Source organism: Ailuropoda melanoleuca, chromosome 9, assembly GCF_002007445.2.
Source record: "Ailuropoda melanoleuca isolate Jingjing chromosome 9, ASM200744v2, whole genome shotgun sequence".
NCBI lineage: Eukaryota > Metazoa > Chordata > Mammalia > Carnivora > Ursidae > Ailuropoda > Ailuropoda melanoleuca.
Genome location: NC_048226.1, coordinates 24,989,496 through 24,998,275, shown reverse-complemented (window position 1 = coordinate 24,998,275; position 8,780 = coordinate 24,989,496). Strand labels below are relative to the sequence as shown.

General features: G+C 42.8%; 1 protein-coding gene across 1 annotated transcript in view; it reads left to right on the top strand.

Annotated features, from left to right (window-relative positions):
* Nucleotides 1-1,542: 1,542 nt before the first annotated feature.
* The window catches only part of GABRB3 (gamma-aminobutyric acid type A receptor subunit beta3), a 209,497-nt gene continuing 202,259 nt past the window's right edge, over nt 1,543-8,780 (top strand). Inside the window, exons 1-3 of the mRNA XM_034668908.1 lie at nt 1,543-1,657; nt 1,787-1,878; nt 2,102-2,169. Of these exons, the coding sequence (XP_034524799.1) occupies nt 1,578-1,657; nt 1,787-1,878; nt 2,102-2,169 (240 nt within the window). The 5' untranslated portion in view covers nt 1,543-1,577. The remainder of the gene's footprint in view (nt 1,658-1,786; nt 1,879-2,101; nt 2,170-8,780) is intronic.

The window sequence follows — 8,780 nt, the reverse complement described above, 5'->3', positions numbered from 1 at the left end:
AGAATAAAGAATAAATACCTACCTAAATTCTCAACAGTAGAAAAGAAAACCTTAATAGTTTTTTTTTAAAAAAAGATTTTATTTATTTTTGCGAGAGAGAGAGAGAGAGCAGTGGAAGGAGAAGAGGAAGAAGGACAAGCAGACTCTGCACATGTGGGGCTCAATCTCAGAACCCCCAGACCGTGACCTGAGCAGAAACCAAGAGTTGGATGCTTAACTGACTGAGCCGCCCAGGCATCCCCAAAACCTTAATCTTTATAGAAAAAATAAGTCAATACAGAAAGGCAGTTATCTATTAATTAATTAAGTCCTGGAATGGCCCAACAAAGTCTATCAAGTACAAAAGTGAACTTGATTTGTAGGTTTTGTTGGTTGACCACAAGTAGGACTGTGTAACCATGTTCCTCAATATTAGAAGTCTAAGGCAAAGAGAAACTTTATTGAAGATTATTCACTAAAGAAAAATATGCAAGCTGTGGTAATGGATGAACAGACACCCCTTAAGTAAACTGTGGTGACACACAGCGCAGGGTGGTCTGTGGTGTATATTGGTCTGTTTCTTAGCCAAAGTATCATTATCTTCTAATGAGAACCAAAGGATGAAAGCCTGTCATAGGGAAAATGAGTTTCCTTGCTTTGTAAGAACCACGGACAGCTCCACGCTGCACCAGAAAAAGCACGGTATTTTCCCAACCCTGGATGACAGTCCAGGGTCTCCAGGTCTGATTTAGACTCCAGCTTACTGATAATAAGGTGCACATAATCAGGCCTCTCTTTACCATTCATTATAAATGTATTTATGTGAGCAGGGAGGGCCCAGTGCTCATAAGAAATGTTCGGAGGTGAGAGTGAGAAGAATAGTTTAATGAGCCGATTTTTAAAAAATGGTCTTACAGTGCATAAATAATTAATCGGGCCGCCATGCGAGGGGCTGGATGATGGGTCAGGAGGGAAAGCCCGTGGGTGGGGGCAGGGGCGGGGATCCCCGCGTCGCTGTTTGAATGTTCAGTGGCTGCGGGGGAAAGCACATCCCACCCAGATTAGGTCGGAGGAGCAACGCCATGTGCTCCAGGCTCCCGGCTCTCCTGCTGCCCATCTGGCTCTCTTGGACCCTGGGGACTCGAGGCTCTGAGCCCCGCAGGTGAGGTGGGGGCTTTCCCCCGACCCGCAGCCTCTTTCTGGACGCTGTAGCGCGCAGTCCCGTGGGCACAGGCACTGTACTGAACCCACTGGCTTTCGGCCTGTGTCGCAGCTGGGCGGGGGTCGTAGAGGGGTCTGGCCCAGGAAAGGGGCGGGGGAAAGCGGATAGCGTTTCCCTCACCGCCTCTGCCCGTGTTGCCGTCCGTTCCCTCATTCGCCCGGTGGCAGGGAGCGCGGCGGAGCTGGTTTCGTGGCTGAGCCTGGCCCTGCTCCGCGCCGCGCAGCCGCGGCTCCAGCTTGCTGTCCCCGGCCGGGCCCCAGGTCCCGCTCCGCAGCCGCGGGGGCGGGAGGGAGCGCCAAGGGCCGGGGCACCGGCCGCGGAGAGTGCGGGGGAGGGGCGGGGCGCCCCCTCCCCCGTGCCGGGGCGCGGCGGAGGGATGTGGGGCTTTGCGGGAGGAAGGCTTTTCGGCATTTTCTCGGCCCCAGTGCTGGTGGCGGTGGTGTGCTGCGCCCAGAGGTAGGGTCTCGGGTGGGTTGACGGAAAGCGGGCCGGGCGGCGGGCAGGGCGCGCGGCTGTGCGCGCCGGGCGCTGGCGGGCAAGGCGCCGCCTGACCCTGCTATCTGTGCCCCTTGCCCCCTCCCCCAGCGTGAACGATCCCGGGAACATGTCCTTTGTGAAGGAGACGGTGGACAAGCTGTTGAAAGGCTACGACATTCGCCTGAGACCCGACTTCGGGGGTAAGTGGGGTGTGCGCGGCCGCTGCGGGAAGCGCGACCCACGGCGCTGGCGGCCTGGGTGGAGGAGGGAGGTGGAGGGCGCTTAAGCCGAGGTGCGGCGGAGTAGGGGGGGGTGGAGAGCATTTCGCTTGCTCCCACTTCTCAGGTAGGCACCCCCATCCTCAGAGCCACCCGCACCCCGTGCCCGAGCTTGGCTGATCAGTGTGTCGTGTTCTTCCCTCAGGTCCCCCGGTCTGCGTGGGGATGAACATCGACATCGCCAGCATAGACATGGTTTCCGAAGTCAACATGGTGAGTGCCAGCCCTCCCCAAGGCTGTCCCCGAGCCCCTGCCCCACTATCTGGGCCCACGGTACCGGGCCAGAGGCCTTCTCTGACGGGGCCGAGCTTCACCGGCCCGCAGAGGGAGCGGCTCTCCGGGAGCCAGCCCCCAGTTCGTGCGGCTCCCTCCACCCGCCCCGTGTGCGCGGGGGGCGTCGTTGGCGGCGGTGCCGCGAGGAGGGCGCACCCTCCCTGCGGAAGGAAGGGGTCCTGGGCCGGCCTAGCGCTTGGCTTTCACAGCAGCAGTCGGGCTCCCTGCTTCTCCAGCGGTCTGTCACCTGGTCCTGAGGCTTCCCAAGTGCTGTCTCGCATCCTTAGCAACAGGCGCTGGGGAGCCGGGGAAGAGAGGCGAGTTGTGGGGGTGGCTCATATTCTAGGTAAGAGGTACTTACGGTTTCCTTTGTTGTCTTTTGGAAAGAGATGTTGGCAGCTGAAGAGAACCAGGGGCAGTGGTCTGTGTATTCTAGGTTGTCTCAGGTCAGTTTCCTTGGTCTCAGTGGCTTCTCTGAGGGCAGGCTCTTTGGCAGTGAATCCCGGAACCCCGCTCCGCCAGTCGCTGTCGGAGGTGCTGACGGAGCTCGGGTGGCTCTGACAACTGGAGGGCCTGGGCAGCAGGCGGGCTCTCGGAAGGGGCCGCTGTGCCAGGAGAGTCGAAGGCTTGTGAGTCCAGTGTCACTTAGAGCTATGTTCATGCTGTCGGGATTCAATATTGTAACCTGTGGAAAGCGGAGGTCCGTGTCCCGAGGTGCGAAGTGGGTACCATGAGCTTTTTTGCTCAGGAGACTTTAGGACAACAGGGAATAAGGGGGAAAATGACCCCTTTCATTTGTTAATTGAGCTGAAATATCCTGGGATTTGGAAACAGACTTAATTTTCTGTTAAGTGGCACTTTAGAAATTGCAAGAATGAACATTTGAAAACAGTATTTTCTGGGAGAAACCATTTGGCGACTTTTCTTTCCAACATAACATTGAGAATATAATGAGGCATGGTTTCAGATAGACCTAGTAGGTTTCTCAAGTCTGGTGCACATCAGTCACCTGAGCAAACTTGTTTTAAATGCATACTGCCAGGTTCCTTGCTGCAAGAGATTCTGATACAACCGTGGAGTGGAATCTTGGGGTCTCTGCATTTAAAACTAGTGCTTCACACTCTTTTGAAGCAAGTATTTTGTGAACAGTATTTTGAGAAACACCACAATAAATTCTAGAAATATGGACATTTACAAATAAATTAAAAGTATTATTTTAAATAGACTGTTTAGCAAGATATATTTAAAATATATACTACTGTGGATTTTGTAGGAAAAAACCTTTGACCACACAAAACTAATTTCATCAAATTTTCACTCTTAATCTAAAGTTTTAAAATTATAGTATGTGACTTTAAAGTCATGTACTTTTCTTTCAATGTATATCACTTAGGACATTTTTGTACAAGGCATTATAATAATAAAAGTGTTAGTAAGAAACACAGAAGGGATATCACTTATATATATAACATTCAAAATTCACATGACATATTTTACTTTTTTATAATCTTGTAAAAATAATCCTGTCCAAAAGTTATGCTTTATGATCTTAAGGGAACAAGTTGATATAATCTGTGATTTTCTCAATTGGGAATTTCACATTCTCTAGAGACAATTCTTTACAGAAGATAATAATTGAATTTTTAGTGGATTATTATATCAAAAATCTGTATACTGGATGTCAAATGAAAGAGAAGATATATTGATGTGGTCCTTTAAGAACTCTATAGAATATTAAAACAATCAGGTGAATGAGGAGAATGCATTCTTGTACACCATTGCACATTTTCTTTGAGCTAATTTTTAAGCTTAGTTATCCAGTTGTCATCATGCTGATACTTGTTACCTTTGAAAACTTCATCAATAGTTGCTTAATTCATCCACTGTGAATTGAAGTGTCCCAATTTTCTCTGGACCCAATAATAGACAAATTGAAGATACAAGCCATTATACTGAATAATCTTTAATTTAGTTTATATCCCAAAGCCAATAATTATGCATAACATAGCCATAGTATACTTGTATTTATTTTTTTGCATTCTCATAATGGTAATTTTGTGGCTCTCTAAACATATATTCATTGTGAACAAATATTGGGAATTGGTAAGACTGGAGCTTGAAAGCCATTGGACAGATGGGACTGCCTCGCCTTTGAAATATCTTCGAGTGGACTGAGTAAAATCTTATGCTACAAAAATATGACTTCCAGTCACATATTTGCTCACAATTATAGTTTTGATATTGGACCTATTATTTTTTCAAAGATTTATCTATTTATTTGAAAGACAGAGCATGCACTTGCACCCATGTGGGGGGTGGGGCGTGCAGAAGGAGAGGGGAGGGAGAATCCCAAGCGGACTCTACTGCTGAGCTTGGAGCCAGTGTGGGCCTCGATCCCACGACTCTGAGATCATGAGCTGAACTGAAACCAAGAGGGCGATACCTAACAGACTACAACACCCCAGCACCCCTTGACCTATTATTAAAGAAACTTTGAATAGCAGTGGTTAAGCATCATTTTGGAGGTCATATTTCATAAGGAAAGAACAGAAGTGCAAGCATAAGATTAGAACCATCCTTCAATCATGTTGTTTAAAAATAATGAATTCTATTTATGAACTTCTTTAATCACCTTACTGGTCACACAAAAATAAGTTTTGTGAAGTAATGGAACCAAATAAGAAATGGTCTAGCTTTAAGAGTATTGTAGCTATTAGAGGTTGTAACAAATGGTTGTAACAAAAAGCAGGATGTAGTCAGTCCCATTAGAGGAACAAAAGAAAAGAGCACACAGAAGAGAGACAGGGAAGGGGGGTGAGATTGGGGAGGAGGTAGGGAGATTATTTCTGACATGGAAGGTTTCATTGGTAAGTGGCTTAGATGGAGGAGGGTGTTGTGGGTTAGGAAAGAAAATGGCAAAGGTGTGGGTGGGTACATAAGCAGGATAGGAGATTATGAAGGGGAGGTTCAAAAGGTGAAATTGGAAAAGTTGTACAAACCCCTGTTCACTTAGGTTCTTCTCTGCCATGCCAATTTCACATACTAATTGTCAAGAAATAAGGAGCCCCGTAAATGTTTTAAGCATGTGATTGACATGATTTGAGATGTGGCTTCAGATGAATCTTTTGGCTAAAATGTAAATTTAGATTGAGGCGTGAGGATGTTGCAGTAGAAGCCAAATTTACAAGAAAATTAAGGATAAATGATCATGGAGGTTTTGTTCCTTGAGATTTTCTCCTTGGGTTTTAGTAGATATATTTTTGAAAACATTTATTTAGTGAAATAAAAACTTATCAGTGTTTCAAACAAGAACACGTAAAGTACGTGTATCTCAAGGTGGGACAGATAGGTGCATGTTCATGAACATTTGGGGGTGATTGTAAATAATAGCATACACTGCATAATAGTAATATTGGTACTTTTCTCTTTAACTAGTTGGAAAGCACAATGTTTATCTACTGGGAGTGCCTACAGATGGTACCTCCAAAGAACACCTCTGTCCTCAAGTAAATAAATAAGTAAATATATTTGTATATATACATGTGTACATCATCATGCTTTTTGGTATTTTGTAGAGACAGTCTAAGAATGAATTTGAGTATTTCAATATTTAACATTATTTTGCTGTAACTTGTGTTATGGAGAATAGAGATATTCTACATTTCTATTTTTCCTAATCTTCCAATTCTTTTTTTCATACACCTTTTTAAAAATTAGCTGACTCGACAGCAATCAAATGAAAACCATTTCATCTTATATAATAACTTCAACTGTTTCTATCTTTTGTTTTAAAATTTCATATAATTTTTTAAGGTTATGCATGGTTAACTATTTAGATTTAGTTTACATATTTTTAAGTGACATTTTATATGTGAAAGAACACTGTTGACTGAAAATTTGTATATACATTTGCTATAATTCTAATGCGTAAGCATTGTTCCTAGTATATAAAACATGTGTTGAATATTTAGATAGAGAGATGAATAAATGGAGGAAATTATTGAAAGTGTAGGAAACATAAAGAAATATTAAAGATATAAAACAACTAGAAAATTTTATTTTCAAACAGTATTTTTACTTAGAGAATGAAGTAGTTCTATAACTCTTAAATTAAAAAACGAAAACAATATTTTAAACTACTCATGGATTCGTTTTTTAAATTTGATTAGAATAATCAAATCATTGATTTATTATTTTAGAGCAGAAACTATGCATACTTAATTTTTACTTAATTAACTTCAAAGTATTGAGGATAGAAAACTAGATTCAGGGGCGCCTGGGTGGCACAGCGGTTAAGCGTCTGCCTTCGGCTCAGGGCGTGATCCCGGCGTTATGGGATCGCCCCACGTCAGGCTCCTCTGCTAGGAGCCTGCTTCTTCCTCTCCCACTCCCGCTGCTTGTGTTCCCTCTCTCACTGGCTGTCTCTATCTCTGTCGAATAAATAATAAAATCTTTAAAAAAAAAAAAAAAGAAAAGAAAACTAGATTCAAACTCTGGTGGTATTAATAGTAATTTCTATGATTTATCTTGTACTTTGTTATTATTTTATACTTAATTAGTCCATTAAAATTCAGTCAATTCTAATGAAAATGTAAGTACAGGATTATTTTTTCTGATATCATTCATGTAAATCATCAATTGTCTTTTTTTTTTTTTTTTTGGCCCTGAGTTCCCTTTATGTAAATATATAATGTGTATCCTTAGTTGTTATGAGATGTATATTCATCCATTATTCTAGTTCTATTGTATTCCCTTCTCATTTGTTGCATTTTCTTAGTATAAAATCCACTTTTAAAAAAATGTCTCCATGTAAAATAAGTATTGTACATAACATAGTTTTGGCACATCACAAGAAGCAACTTTGGAGCTGTATCACTGTAAAATGGATACACTCCCACTTATGTACAAAACCATGCATACACACACACACACACACATACAGACATTTGCACTATTACTTTGTCTTTCCTCTCTTCAGAGAGAGTAGGAAAGAGGAGAAGATCATCTTGGCTAGAGTGAGCTGGGATCCGAGGTCTGGAGAATTCAGCTTTTAGGCAGTTTTGGTCAAATCTATGTCAATCAATCCCCCCTCCCCACCTTTCAGAGTCTAGAGGTTTCTTTGCAAATAGAGGATGCTGAACCAGAGAGTACAGTGTCCAGCACCAAGCTGGAATCTCAGGTGGAGGAAGAGCTGAATCCCAGGAGTCCAGGTAGTGTGCTGAAGACAGCCTAATGGGATTGGAGTTTTTGGTTCTATTTCCAAGTCTGTGGGAACACCTAGCCTTAGGCAAATCACTTAACATTCAGTAAATCAGTTACAGGCTTTCCAGATGCCCATAGCATGCCTACAGAATGGATTCCAAAGTGATATCACACTTTCCGTACAGAGAAAATCGTGGTAGACAATCACAGCTACAAAAACACACCGTAGAAAGATATTGTTTACTGATTTTTTTCTAGAGGATTGGGCCATATTTAGAGTTTGCATATTAATTGTTATTAGCATTTTAAAGTTTGGAAATGTGCTAATGCTTTTCTTACAAAGTAAGCTGAGGGGTGACTCAGCAGAAAGGAGAAAGTGTTTCTCTGACCCAGTTGGGGTTGGAAAACTGCTTACAGGGAAGGCACTCCAGGGGTAAGGTCCACAGAGTGTGTTGGCATTTGATTCCAGGTTGCTGCGTTTTGGAGGTAAGGCTGTTTATTGAGGACATTACTTCTCACTGGCAGTACGTTTCATGCATTAGTGATGATCATACATCAATGCTGGGACACTGATAGGAAAGCATATAATGAACTTCAGAGATGGACGAAAATAATACCTTATATAATATGCTTTTTACGAAGGGAAGTTTGTGTTTAATATTGGAAGGAAAGGTGTAGAGAGTGCAAAGAGAATACTTTCTGTCTTTTCCCTTGGGGAGGTTGTAAAGCTTATGATGCTACATTTCTTAAAAGTTGGATCTTACACACATTGTCCTGTTGTGAACCGCCTCTTGCCTATGCCTGGCTCAGGGATTGTATGGTGTGTTGCACATAGAAATATTGGTTTGAAGTGATGGTGCAGATATGCTTATTTACATATAAATTTTTTTCCAATTTTTGCAAGCAAAGCAATGTGGATTCAACCTTTGACACTGCTGTTCTGACTCTTCTTTTCTTCTGTTGGTACCAGGATCTTTCTTTCTCATGGGTTCTGTATTGTGTAGCATGCATATTGTCATTGCATAAGAAGCCTACCAACCATTTGGAATCCTTTAAATTATTTTGTAATACATGTTGAGGTATAACTTAGGGAAATGATAACTAACAATTTTATGCCATTTTGCAATTTATGAAATACTTCAAATATTTTGTCATTTGATCTTCCAAACTGATGATGAACTTGGCAAAGTTGGTAAGACAGGTGTTAATCTCATCTCCATTTTTCAGAAGAGAAAATAGCTTGGTATTTATGAATAACACTAGCTTACTGCAATGCAAAGCTGGCACTTACCTGGCCCTGCTCCTTTGGTGTTTCTGCCTCATACTACAAAGCAATAAAAAATCCTAAT